Raw genomic sequence first — 13,217 nt, forward strand, 5'->3', positions numbered from 1 at the left:
GGACTCTGGGATCATGACCTGAGCTGAAGGCAGATGCTTAACCGATGGAGCCACCCAGGTACCCCAGGATTGTCCCTCTTAAGGGGGAGCTGCTGCTTCATCTGTGATATGAGTAGGTACATCCAACATGACTTACTCTGGACTGAACATTTTTGAAAACCAAAGCCTTAGCTTATGGTTTCAGGGATGAGGGAGAAGGAAATACTATCATAGTCAAGGCAGAAAAGTTATTTTTAAAAGATAGCACCTGCCAGTTACTAAGGCAGCTCCGGGCCTGCATGGGGAGCTAGCAGCCCAGGGCCAGAGCCAAGGGGTGCAGTGCCAGACATGGCTCTGGGCCATGCCTTGTCCAAGCTAGATACTTTGTGGGGTAAAACAAGGTTACTGAGCCGTAGGACATGGAACCTCTTTAGAGGGCTTCTCTCTCTGGAGCAGGTGACCCCGGAGGTGGGAGAGGCAACAGGGCCCTGAATGAGTGAAAGGCAGGTGGAGGTCAGTTTTCATGCAGAACATTAATAGGCGGGCTTGGCCACTTTGCCCTGCCTGTCTCCCTGCAGTCTGGCAATGGAGCCCAAACCTTGGACACAAAAGGCTGATTTGACTGTAAAGGATCAAATTAGTAACGATTCTGAGACTGGTTTGTGCAAATGGTTTTTTTTTTTTTTTATTTCCACATTTATATCACAAGGTGTCCACTTACTGGACCAAATAGCAAAGTTGCTCCCTTCTGCGTCCTGACAACACAGAAGTCTAAGTACTGTACATTCACTAAGGCTCCTTGTTTTTGCAAATCGCGTTTATGACAAATAACCATAAGGCAAACGAATCTAAAGGAATGGTTATGAGTGTTTCCAGCGTACAGACAGGTCTCCTCTTGCCCAACAATACAGCTTACACACCAGTAGCACCCGCGGTTACTTTTGTGTTTTTTGGGAGGGGACTCTAGAAAGGTGACACATTCAAGATATGCGCAGGAATGGGAAAGAAACGGAAAAGGGAGAAAGAGGAAAATTATTTGGCTGGTGGTCAGATGGAAGAGGGGGATAAAATAAACTCCTAGAAAACTTAGATTTTTGCAGCATATTTTTCAAAACTGGGTTTTTAACCGAAACCAGATGAAAATGTGTGGATGCCCACGGAGCGTAGGCCGTACTGGCTGGCCGGCTGGCCCACCTGCTGCCGGCCGCTCGCTGCAGCGGACAAGCTTCTGGCGTCCGGACTGAAGGACTGGCCAAGCGGGGTGCAAACAGAGGCCACGGTGCAGGTACCCCCACTGCCTGAGACACTCAGGGCCAAATTTAAAAAAAGGAAAATGCAAATAGATGAGATGCGTGCTTCGGTTGCTGTGTTTAAAGGGAACCTCTCCCCCAGGTTTTCTGTGCCTGCCTGCAACTGACGTCCCAGCTCACGGGTGCTGGGAGGTGTCCGCACCTCTTCCAGGGTGGGGAACTAACGCTTTTTTATAGCTGGTTTGCTATAGAGTTCTGAACTCACTTTGCCGGCCTTCCTTCCACACGGTCCTTCCTTTGCAATTTTGTTAGTAAACTGGTAGCAGCATTTCACAAAAGAAGGAGAATTTTGAGGGAAGAGCACGGAGAGACCTCGAGACTCCCGCCCCCTCCCTCCCGCCCCGGGCCGGACTCCCCGGATTCCCAACCACCGGAGGCAGACACGCCCCGCTGCCCGCCTGCCATGCTAACTGCGAGGTGGGAATGCACTTAGAGGCCGACAGGCTGGTCAGTCCAAGCAGACATAAGGCAGAATGTTCAACCGCCCGTCGTCGCCGTGCGGGTCGAGCGATATGCACTGCGTCCAGTCATACCAGTTACCCTGTGTGTCCTGACACCCGTTCACCCCAGGCCACTGGTGGGCCTGGATTCTGTCCAGATCATCCTGCGTGACCTCGCGGTTCAGCCCTGGGAGGTCCGTGGGCGCGCTGTGAGGCACCAGCACGTGCGGCTTCCGGGACCCCCGCCGGGTGCTCTCCTCCTGCTTCAGGTACTCAGACATGAAGTGGTGAGCCCCTGGGGTCTGCGCGCCTGACGATGAGAGCAGGCTGCTCTGCCGGCTCAGGTAGGACTGGATGATCTCATTGCGCGACAGCTCCTTCCAGTTCGTCTGTTCAAAAGGGCTCTGGACGCTGGCCTTGGCCTCAGGTTTGTCCAGCTCTGTCCTGGGCTGCTCTGTGTGCACAGGGCTGTCCGCCCGCACTGGCTCTTTCTGGGTCAGAGGTTTGATCTGTCTGGTCATGGGGTCAAAGGTGAGCTTCCGCTCTTTTAACCGGACAGGCTTGACACCCGCCTCAGCCACCTGCCCATCCAAGTTCACCGTGTAGTCACGAGGCCGGTACCTCTTCTTCTTTTTGCTGTCCGAGCCACCAGAGGAGGCAGCATCGCTGTCCGCCTTAGAAGAGTCCGGGGAAAAGCCTGCCCGGGGAAGGTGGGGCTCGGAGGGAGGCAGCCCCACCTTGCAACCCTGCCCTGCCAGCCGCTGGTGGCCCTCAGGCTGCTCCAGCCAGCGCACCGGGCTCTCTGCGCTGGACAGCAGCTCGAGCCGCCTCACGGGTGGTGTGGACGGCTGGGCCAGTGGAAGTGGTGATGGCACCTGTGTGGCATCAAGCGCCTGGGGCCGTGGAGAGGGGCTGGGCATGGAGCCCTTGGGCGTGTATGGGCTCCGCTGCCGGGCAAAGGAGCCCTCGTGCCGTGAGTTCCGGGGACTGAAAGAGCAGCGAATCAGCCCCTTGGGGTGAGGGGGGCCTGGAGTCTCATCCACCCGGTCCATCTGCTGTAGCACCCCAGCCTTTGTCTGCAAGCAGGGGCCAGGGGGCTTGCCCAGGCCTGGGGAGCTGGTGTGCGGCCGCACGGCGTTGACGGGAATCTTGCCGCTGTGCTTGTCGCTCTCGCCGTGCTCCAGGCGGCCGCCCTCGGGGCCCGTGTGCCCACTGCCATCCAGAGTGCCTGGGAAGCTCTCAGGGCTCCCGCCGATCCCGTTCGTGGGAAGGGGGGATGAGTTGGGTACCAGAGAGTCATGGCTGGCTTTGGAGACCTTGGGAGGTGGCCCAGGGTGGCCGAGGTCACGCTGATCTCCCCGGCGCTTGCGGCTGCCCAGCCTGTCCAGCCGCTGTCCAGGTAGCCTCTGGATGTCGTTGCGGTTCTTCAGGTCATGGATGCTCTTGGGAGCGCCGGCCGCCCCCACCTCCGGCCGGCAGTTGTGAGCACCCCCGTTGGCAGAGCCGGTGCCACCCGCCAGCCCCCGCAGCGCCGCCTCATTCTGGTGCACAGGCTCGATGAGCTTCTGCCAGCTCCGCAGCAGCTTCTTGGCCCGCTTGGCGAGCTCCTCATTCTTCGTTTTCTTGCGGACGTCGTTGATGAGCTTCCCAAGTCGAGTTTCCTACAACCAGAGAGAGACAATGACGTGCTTTTGGGACAGGAAGTCCCCCATGGAAAGGGAGCTGAGGGCCCCTGGCCTCTGGATTAATCCCACTGCCCCTTAAGCCCCAGAGTTCCTGGATAACAAAACCCATGGGGATTTGGGCTCCTCTGTGACCTTTAACTTCTCAAATCTAGTCCTCAAACTTCAGAGTCCCCGGACCATAGGCGGCGTCTTCAGAAGCACCATCCCAAAGGCTCCTGGCGACCTAGAGGCTGTGCGTCACCAAGGCCGGCGCAAGGACACGCTGCCAGGGAAGGTCTTTGGGCGCGAGCACGCTATGGCAAAGGCAATGGCAGACGGAGGGCCTGAGCCAGCATCGCTCACTGGAGCACCCCCACTCCTGCCCCCTCCGGCCAGGCACGCCTCCCGGCCCGGGACTAAAACCACCCAATTCCTGCAGTACCCATGGGAAGATGCCCCAGTCTGGGCCAGGAGGGTACATACACCCCTCCCTCAGCACTACTAAGTCCTCACCTGGCCAGTGAGAGCAAAGGCTCCAAGGAGCCCGGAAGGACTTGGGTTGGGGAAGCCCAGGCCCTGCCCACCCTTCTCTTCCCAATGTTGGGTCTGGGGACACTCACCTCCAGTGCCTCTTTGGTAATGGGGTATTTCTCCAGGCTGGAGATGACTTCCAGCACCGCCACCATGTTCCGGATCTAGGGAACAAGAGCCACTTGTCAGGCCTCTGCTCTTCTCCCCGTGCCAGCCGCTCAGGCCTCTCCCTCCCCAAGAGCCAGCGGGGTCGCCACACCCAAGCTCTCACCCCGTGCCATCTCCTACCCACTCCCGAAGCCGACAAGGCACCCAGGGCCCGCCCTCCCGTCAGCTGCCTCTAGTGCACGGGGTGCAGTGGGCCACGAGCCCGTCCATGGCCGTGCCCACCGGCCCAAGTGGTGGTCACACGGCTGAGATCCATGACATTTGTGTAAGTTCTGCTCCTGAGCTGGCAGAGGCGTTCTACTCTAGCATCTCATGGGGGCAAGGTGCCGAACAATTTATCCAATAAAACACACGGAGCTTAAAAAATCAGTAAAGGGGCGCCTGGGTGGCTCAGTGGGTTAAGCCTCTGCCTTCGGCTCAGGTCATGATCCCAGGGTCCTGGGATCGAGCCCCGCATCGGGCTCTCTGCTCGGCGGGGAGCCTGTTTCCCCTTCTCTCTCTCTCTCTCTCTCTCTCTCTCTCTCTCTCTCGCTGCCTGCCTCTCTGCCTACTTGTGATCTCTGTCTGTCAAATTAATAAATAAATAAATAAAAAATCTTAAAAAAAAAATCAGTAAAGGCGCATCTCTTGTTACTCTTAGCTCCACTACACTTCACAGATACTGTGTTTGCTATGATCCAAGGTCTGCGGCAGCCCTGCGTTGAGCGAGTCTAGTGATACCACTATTCCAACAGCTTTTGCTCACCCTGTGTGTCCGTCTCTGTGTCACATTTTCACAGTTCTCATAATATTTCCGATTTTTTTTACTATTATATTTATTACGGTGATCTGTGATCAGTGATTAGTGATTCTTGATGTTACGACTGTGATCGTTTTCAGGTGCCACAAACTGCCCCCGTAGAAGATGGCAGACTTCACTGACACTATGTATGTGTGTTCTGACTGCTCCACTGCCCAGCCACTGCTGTCTCTGTCTTCTCCTTGGCCTCCCTGTTCCCTGAGACACAACAGTGGTGAAAATCAGCCAGATGATAACCCTACAATGGCCTCTACGTGTTCAAGTGGAAGAGAGAGTCACACATCTCTCACATATCTCTCACTTTAAATCAAAAGCTAGAAATGATTACACTTAGAGAGGAAGGTGTGCCCAAAACCAAGACATAGGCCAAAAGCTACTCCTCTTATGCCAAACACTTAGCCAAGCTGTGAAGGCAAAGAAAGTTCTTGAAGGAAATTAAAGTGCTAGTCTAGTGAACAAAGAAAGCGAAACCACCTTCTTGCTGATAGGGACTAAGTCTGAGTGGTCTGGATAGAAAATCAAACCACCACGTTCCTTTAATCCAAAGCCTCGTCCAAAGCAAGGCCCTAACTCTCTTCAATTCTGTGAAGGCTCAGAGAGCTGGGGGAGCTGCAGAAGCAAAGTCTGAGGCCAGCAGAGGTTGGCTCATGGGGTTCAAGGAAAGAAACCAACTTCATAACCTGAAAGTGCCAGTGAAACGGCAGGTGCTGACGTAGAAGCCACAGCAAAGGACCCAGAAGAGGAGGCTGAGATGATTCATGAAGGTGGCGACACTACTCAGCAGACTGTCAGTGCACATGAGACAGCCTTCTACTGGAAGAAGATGCCGCCCAGGACTTTCAGAGAGAAGCCAATGCCCGGCTACAAAGCTTCAAAGGACAGGCTGACTCTCTTGTTGGGGGCTAATGCGGCTGGGGACCAAGTTGAAGCCAATGCTTATTTACCATTTGGAAAATCCTCGGGCCCTTAAGAATTATGCTCAATCTACTCAGTCTGTGCTCTAGAAAAGGAACAACGAAGCCTGGTGACAGCACATGAATTTGTAACATGGTTTACAGACTATTTTAAGTCTGTTGAGACTTACTGCTCAGGAAGAAAGATTCTTTTCAAAGTATTACTGCTCATTGACAATGCACGTGGTCACCCAAGAGCTCTGGCATGTGCCATGAGATTGATGTCGTTTCCATACCTGCTGTCACAACACCCATTCTGCAGACCATGGACTGAGGAGTCATTTCAACTTTCAAGTCTGATTATTTAAGAAGTACACTTTGTAAGGCTATAGCTACTGTACATAGTCATTCCTCAGACGCATCTGGGCAAAGTAAACTGAAAACCTTCTGGAAAAGGGTTTGCCATTCTAGATGCCATTGGGAAGAGATCAAAATATGAACATGAACAGGAGTTTGGAAGCAGTGGATTCCAACCCTCATGGATGACTGAGGGTTCAAGACGTCAGTGGAGGAAGTAACCGCAGGTATGATGGAAACAGCCAAAGAACTAGAATCAGAAGTGGAGCCTGACATTGGGACTGAATTGCTCCAACCTCACGCTGAAACTTGAACAGTTGAGGAGTTGCTTCTAATGGATGAGCACAGAGCAGGTTTCCTGAGCTGGAATCTACTCGTGTTGAAGATGCCGTGAAGACTTGAAATGACCACAAAGGATGTAGAGTATTCTAGAAAACGAGCTGATAAAGCAGTGGCAGCATTTGAGAGGACGGACCCCCATTTTGAAAGAAGCGCTACCGTGTGTCGAATGCTATCAAACAGCATCGCATGCTACGGAGAGATTGTCTGTGAAAGGCAGACATCACTGCTGCCTTATGTTAAGAAACTGCCACAGCCACCGCAGCCGTCAGCAGCCATCACTATGGAGGCAGGACGTTCCATCAGCAAAAGATTATGATTTGCTGAAAAATGAGATGATGGTTAGCATTTTTTTAGTAATAAAATTTTGGGTTTTTTTTTTTTTGTTTTAGAGAGCAGGGGAGGGAGAGGAAGACTCTTGAGCAGGCTCCACGCCCAGCGTGGAGCCCAATGCGGGACTCAATCTCATGATCCTGAGACCATGACCTGGGTTGAAATCAAGAGTTGGAGTTAACTATGTCACCCAGATGCCCCAATAATAAAGTATTTTTTAATTAACGTATATACATTGGCTTTTTAGATATAATACTATTATATACTTAACAGACTAGAGTATAGTGAAAACACCGTTCTTATGTGCACTGGGAAACCAGAAACTTCATTTGCCTCCATTTACTATGATAGTTGGTGGTCTGGAGCCCAACCCACAGTATCTTTGAGGAATGACTGCACGCAGTAATCCAATCAATTTGGCTACATTAAAAGACTCTTTATATAAGCTTATCCCAAGACGCCAAGATGCAACAGAGTGGGAGAAGACGGATACCACATGGCCCTGAGGATCTGTATGTATCTGAACACAGAAACCCTGGGCCAGCACATAAGAACAGGCACCAGGTGGAAGAGGAGAGGACAGCCCCTGTGCTCAGCTCTTGCAGGCAGCGGGAATGCAGACGGAAGCCAGGAGAGGCTACCCTGTGGACATGGCCACCAACCGGCAGAAGTGGCATCTGAGAGTACCAGGGAATTCTGGGTCCCGCCAAGTCTAGGGTGTGATGGCCTCTGGTAGTCTCACGTGTGCACACCTGCTGACCAAGCCATTCCATCCCTTGTCTGCTGTTCGCTGTAGGCCAGGCCCTGCTCTCACACCACGTTTCCACATGGCACTGCTCTGTGGAATCTAAACGACCCCATGGGGAAGGTACTATCATCACATTTTACAAAGAGGGGACGGCACACAAAGGTGCAGGTCATGTAGTCAAATGTTATAATGACACCAGCGTCTTCCAAGAGTCAAAAGAGCAGAAAGAAAAATTCAAGAGTAACAGAAACGAGCCACTTGTAACCTCAGTGCACCGACAAGACGAAGCTCAGACCACAGGGAGTGGAGTCATGGAAAAAACACACTGCGTGATCCATCCACACCGGTCATCAGAGCATACTCAAAACTTAGTTTAAGATCAGTCATGGACTTGGCCACTGGCCAATCACAGACCTAAATGTGAAAGCAAAAACTCAGTCTTTTAGTTAGAAGACACAGGGCAGTTATCTCTATAACCTTGGGGTAGACAAAGATTTCTCAGAACCCCCAAAGCAGTAACTGCCCAAGAAAAATACTGACAAACTAGGCTTCACGAAGATTAATAACTTCCGCTTACCACAAGAAACAAACCTCAGCCCGGGAGCGCATGCTGAAGGAGCATACCTATTGAGGGGCTCTGTTCCAGAAGAGAAAGCGAGCTCCTGCGGCTCAACCGCCCCGCCCCAAGCAGCTGCAGGTTTTGGTGGGCTGGTGAGACAGGGGAGCCCTTGCCTTGAGCAAGCCCCCCCGCCCCACTATCGCACAGTGAGCACATCGCACGCCCACACACACTGGAACGAAGCTATGCAGGCACGCGAAAGGGCACAAGGAAAGGCACATCTCCCACCCAGCCAACGCAGTATTGCCCTGTATCTTTCCCAAAAATACTCCTTGCATACAGAAGCTTGTGTATATACTTAACACACACTTAAAAAAAAAAAGGCAAAACATGACTCTATGCCTTACTTTTTCTCACTAACATCAGAAACACCCAACACCACAGACCTCCTCAGCTCTTCCTTCCAGGATGGGGTCGGGAGGAGGGAGGGCCCCACTTGAGCAGTGCTGCGTCCCTCCTTTTCCTCTTACTGTTACAAACAAGGCTGCAACGTCCAACTTTACTCGAGGCAATTCTGGGCTAACACACAAGCTGCTAGAGGGGCTGCTGGCACCGCGGCCATGAATGATTGTAATGAGCCACCGGGGAGGCTGCTCCCATTCCATGCCCACTGTAGGAGAGGAAGGTGGGGAAGCCTGTTTCCCACATCCTTGCCAGCACAGATGTGCTGGTTTCCTCTGCTGCCAGAACGATCACACAGGATCACAAACTGAGTGGCTCAAACACCATCCATGTGTATATCATGTTAAGTTCTGGAGGGCAAGAGTGTGGTTTGGGTCCCCCTAGGCTGAGATCCAGGTGTAGGCATGGCGCTCTCCTTTCAGGAAGCTCTCAAGAGCAGTTTCCTACTCCTTCGGTGCTGAAAGAATTAATCTTCCTGGGCGCCTGAGTGGCTCAGTGGGTTAAGCTGCTGCCTTCGGCTCAGGTCATGATCTCAGGGTCCTGGGATCGAGTCCCGCATCGGGCTCTCTGCTCAGCAGGGAGCCTGCTTCCCTCCCTCTCTCTCTCTGCCTGCCTTTCTGTCTACTTGTGATCTCTCTCTGTCAAATAAATAAATAAATAATCTTTAAAAAAAAAAAAAAAAGAATTAATCCTCCTTGCTGTACCGAGGGCCCCCTTTTCCTGCTGGCTGGCTGTCACCTGAAGGCCATTTCCAGCTTCGGGAGGGCGCTGCACTCCCCAGCTCATGGCACCTCAGTCTACCTCCCAAGCCAGCAACAGGCCTGAGTCCTCCCACTGCACCTCTGAGCCAGCCAGAAAAGGGTCCGCTTCTAATGACGGGATGAGGCTGGACCCACCTGCGCCATGCAGGTCTGCACCCTCACTCACATGTGCACCCTCCTGCCATGCAAGGTACCACATGGCCAGCTTCCGGGGACTAGAATGTAGACATCCATGGGGGCTGTGACTCTGCCGACCATGTGGATTCCCAGCTTATCTGCCTTATTTCCAGCTGAAAGCAGCTGTCACCTCCACCCGCCACCCCAGGTTCTCTGTCTCTTCTGAGTGTGAACTGCAGTGACCACAGCGCACACCAGTGACCCTCACTGTGCCAACCAGAGCTCCCACAAGGCTGCCCCTCTGCCAGGGGGCCCAAGCCACCCCTTGGCAACAAAGATCTCCCCTCGCACTGTTCTCATTCAGGGCTGTGCCGGAGAACGCAAACATCCAGACGGCCCCCAAAATCTACCCCAAGCTATACTGAAGGAAGGGGTCTGAGAGGAGACGCTCTCCATCCTTCTTTCACATACCTTTGACGTGCCACGGACTGGGACTCGGCGCAAGAGGAGACCGCACAGTGAGGAGGCCAGTACCACAGGGACAGCAAGGCCACCCACTCCCTGTCCCCAGCCCCGGGATTCCAGCCCTGATGGGGTCCTGAGCCTGCCACATGGCCTGTCTCCACCCCAGTGACCTCACCCGGGTATATTTAGAGCCCTGGGCCCCCACACGCTCCTGAACCACAGTCCCTGCAGAGCGAGCTCGGCAGCACAGACTGTCCTTGTCCTTGGGCAGACGCTGTCCCGCTGCCAGACAGGAGGGGGGAGGCAGAACACCTGGGCAACCCCGGAGGCTGGTAGCCAGCTAGCACCAGAGACCTGGCGCAGTTGGAGCCGCCCCTGGGAGCTGTGCCGGAGTGGGCAAGGGGACGTCTGCAGGCCCCACCATCCTCGCTGAGCAGCTCCCACACTTGAGGCCGTGTGCAGTCTGGCTTGGAGCAGGCTCTCCGGCTCCCAGCCCTGTGGAAAATGCTACCTCTGCCTAACCTCTTTCTGCCCTGGCTACCTGCAAGTTCAGGACTGTCCCGGGGGGCTCACTCCTCTGGCTCTGCCCCACCCTGAAGGGATGGTGGTGAGGGCATGGAGCACTGAGTGGGAAGCACTACCTGGGCATTTCAAGTGCCATCAGTCTCCTGAGGACCACGAAGCGGACCCCGAGAAATGCTCCAAGGAGTCTGGCCCTGAGCCCTGACGCTCACCACACCCGACAGGCAGGAGTCTGTGCAGCGCCAGGCCCAGCCTGGCCTCTGGTCTCAGACCCAATATGCAGTGTCACCCCAGCCAGCCTGTGGCTCTGCCTGGGTTGGGCACGCCAAGATGGAAGGCTCCTGAACCAGCCGCCCCAACACACCCACCCACACAGAAGCAGCCAGGCCTCCCAGGATGAGATGTCCATCAGGAGGCTCCCAACCAGGTTCCAGGCCTGCAAAGCCCCAGCACGAGGCCCTCGGGCCAGAGAAGTCAGTGTTAAGTGGAAGGCAGACCAGGCATGCGTACAGAGAGGTCAGGACCTGAGTGGGCCTGTCCCAGGGTGTCCACAGCAGAGGTCCTAGCACCTAGGGAGATGGTGACATGGCACCAAAGCTCTGGAGGGGAGAGAGAGGACCAGAGTGAGGACAGTGGAATGAGCACGGACGCCAGGAGGAAGAGCAGACGGTGGGGAAGTGGGCAGGCTCCTACACGACCCGCCTTTCAGCTCTGGCCACTGTATAGGACCTAAACTGCTGCTGCGACACCCACGGACCACTTGTCTTCGGCACGTCCTGGGTCCCTCCTGGCACCCGGCTGCAGGTGCCACAATCACAGCACAGACGCTGCTCTGTTCCTGTACAGGGAAGAAGCTTCTGGGCAGCCCCTGGCACTGCCCGCAGTGGGGGCCTTTGGGCACTTCTGGTGGCCAGAGTCCCAGGGCCACATACCAGCCTCTCGCTGTCAGGAGGAGCCAGGTGCATCAGCTATCTCCCTTGGGATCTGTTCTCAACAAGAACAAAACCAAGAATACCTCTCAAAACCAAAGGGTTTTCCCAAAAGGGACAGAACTCACAAATGAAGGATGCCTGAGCACCCAAAGTCTCTCATTTTCTCCTTAGGGCTCCTTCAGTAGATGCAATTTAATTTGTATATATGTAACAACGAAGCCAAGTGTCACCTCCCCTTTCTACCAATGAGGACTTTCCATGTGAACCGCTCACCATCTCAGCCCACTTATTCTCTAGTGGGCTGCCCTCTTTACTGGAAGTAATTACTCACCTAGCCAAGGAGCCCGCAGGGTGGTGGTGTGCCCAAGGCAGCTGGGCAAGGAAGGTATCATGAGAGGGAGAGAGCCACTCTGGAAGTGCAGGGAGCAGGCAGGGCCAGAAGATTCCTTAACTACCTCACTGAGCGCTTGCAGATCCTAGACTGGCTCAAGGGCCATAATCACATCCACTCCTTAAGACAGGAAAGTCAGCGTCACACGGGCAGCTCCACCAGCCAGTGTCTCCAGCATCCCTAAACAAGGCACCTCCCAGCTCCGGCATGGGGGGAGAGAAAGCACATTCGCGCTCACACCTACGGGACACCTATGGGACACCCCAGGGATACATGCTCCTAACCACCAACCCCAGTTCCCAGGGCTTTTCTGGGGTCTTCCCACAACACGAGAACCAAGAGCAGGCACTAAGAAGCAGAAAGGCCTTTCCTCCTGGGGAGACCGTCAGCACAGGCTCAGTCGCTGCTCCAGCCAGGCTGGCTAACCAGCGGTATTTGTTGCACGGCAAGAAGGGGGGCTGGATGCACACAGGAGGGGATGGCACCTGCACAAGCAGCCTGAGCTGAGCCAGAGCGCTAGCGCACCGCTTGTGCGAGAGGCTGGTGACATCCCGGTCTCCTCACTCTGCCAGGCCAAGCAGGGGCAGTGAGGAGCCCTCCACGCACACTGCACTCTGTGGGAGCCGCTAAAGGGGCACCGCTCACCCCCCAGCATTTCATGACCCGTTTCCCAGTGTTCACTGGAGAAACGATAAACTTGGGTGTGGACAGCAGAAGGGGGATGGATGAAGCGACACCAACTGGCTCTAAATTGGTCTCTACGGAAGCTGGGGCACAGCTACATTATTCTCTCTACTTCTACGTTTGAAACTGGCCACAAATTGGGACGCCTGGGTGGCTCGGTCGGTTAAGCGTCTGCCTTCAGCTCGGGTCATGACTGCAGGGTCCTGGGATCAAGCCCCACGTCAGGCTCCCTGCTCAGCGGAGAGTCGGCTTCTCCATCTCTCTCCCTCTGCTTCTTCCCCAGCTCGTGCTTGCTCTCTTGCTCTCAAATAAATAAAATCTTTCAAAAAAAAGAAAGAAAGAAAGAAAGAAAACAACTGGCCACGAATCTAAAGCATTACAAAGTACACGTATTTCCTCACATGGGGATGGGACATCACTGTCACTGGAGGTGGAATGAGATGGCAGTTGGTAGCCGCATGGAGGTGAAGTGAGGAAATCCCTGCTTTCCAGTTCCACACGCTGGCTTCTCCCTACACCATGGGTACCTGCGTGGGGAGGGAGGCTGAGGGCTGGTGGGATGCTGGCCCCTCAACCTCTATTTCAAACTATAGGGCGCCTTCTAGCGGGTGCAACCTTTGGCTTTTCTCACCGAGCCCCCTGCAAGTAGCTCAGATGCAGCTCAACAGACTCAGTGTAAAGACTGCCCACACCCCCGGCGGCGAAGGGGGTCTGGGATCTACTCTCTGAGGCGGGTCCGTGCCTCCCTGCACAGAGCCCACAG

General features: G+C 54.5%; 1 protein-coding gene across 1 annotated transcript in view; it reads right to left on the bottom strand.

The window, feature by feature from the left end:
• Positions 1-638: 638 nt before the first annotated feature.
• The window catches only part of LOC111143986 (mediator complex subunit 26), a 52,155-nt gene continuing 39,576 nt past the window's right edge, over positions 639-13,217 (bottom strand). The window contains exons 2-3 of the mRNA XM_022498043.1: positions 4,014-4,088; positions 639-3,390 (exon numbers count right to left, since the gene is read on the bottom strand). Of these exons, the coding sequence (XP_022353751.1) occupies positions 1,738-3,390; positions 4,014-4,088 (1,728 nt within the window). The 3' untranslated portion in view covers positions 639-1,737. The remainder of the gene's footprint in view (positions 3,391-4,013; positions 4,089-13,217) is intronic.

This window comes from Enhydra lutris, unplaced genomic scaffold, assembly GCF_002288905.1.
Source record: "Enhydra lutris kenyoni isolate GAN:26980312 unplaced genomic scaffold, ASM228890v2 scaffoldscaffold10, whole genome shotgun sequence".
NCBI lineage: Eukaryota > Metazoa > Chordata > Mammalia > Carnivora > Mustelidae > Enhydra > Enhydra lutris.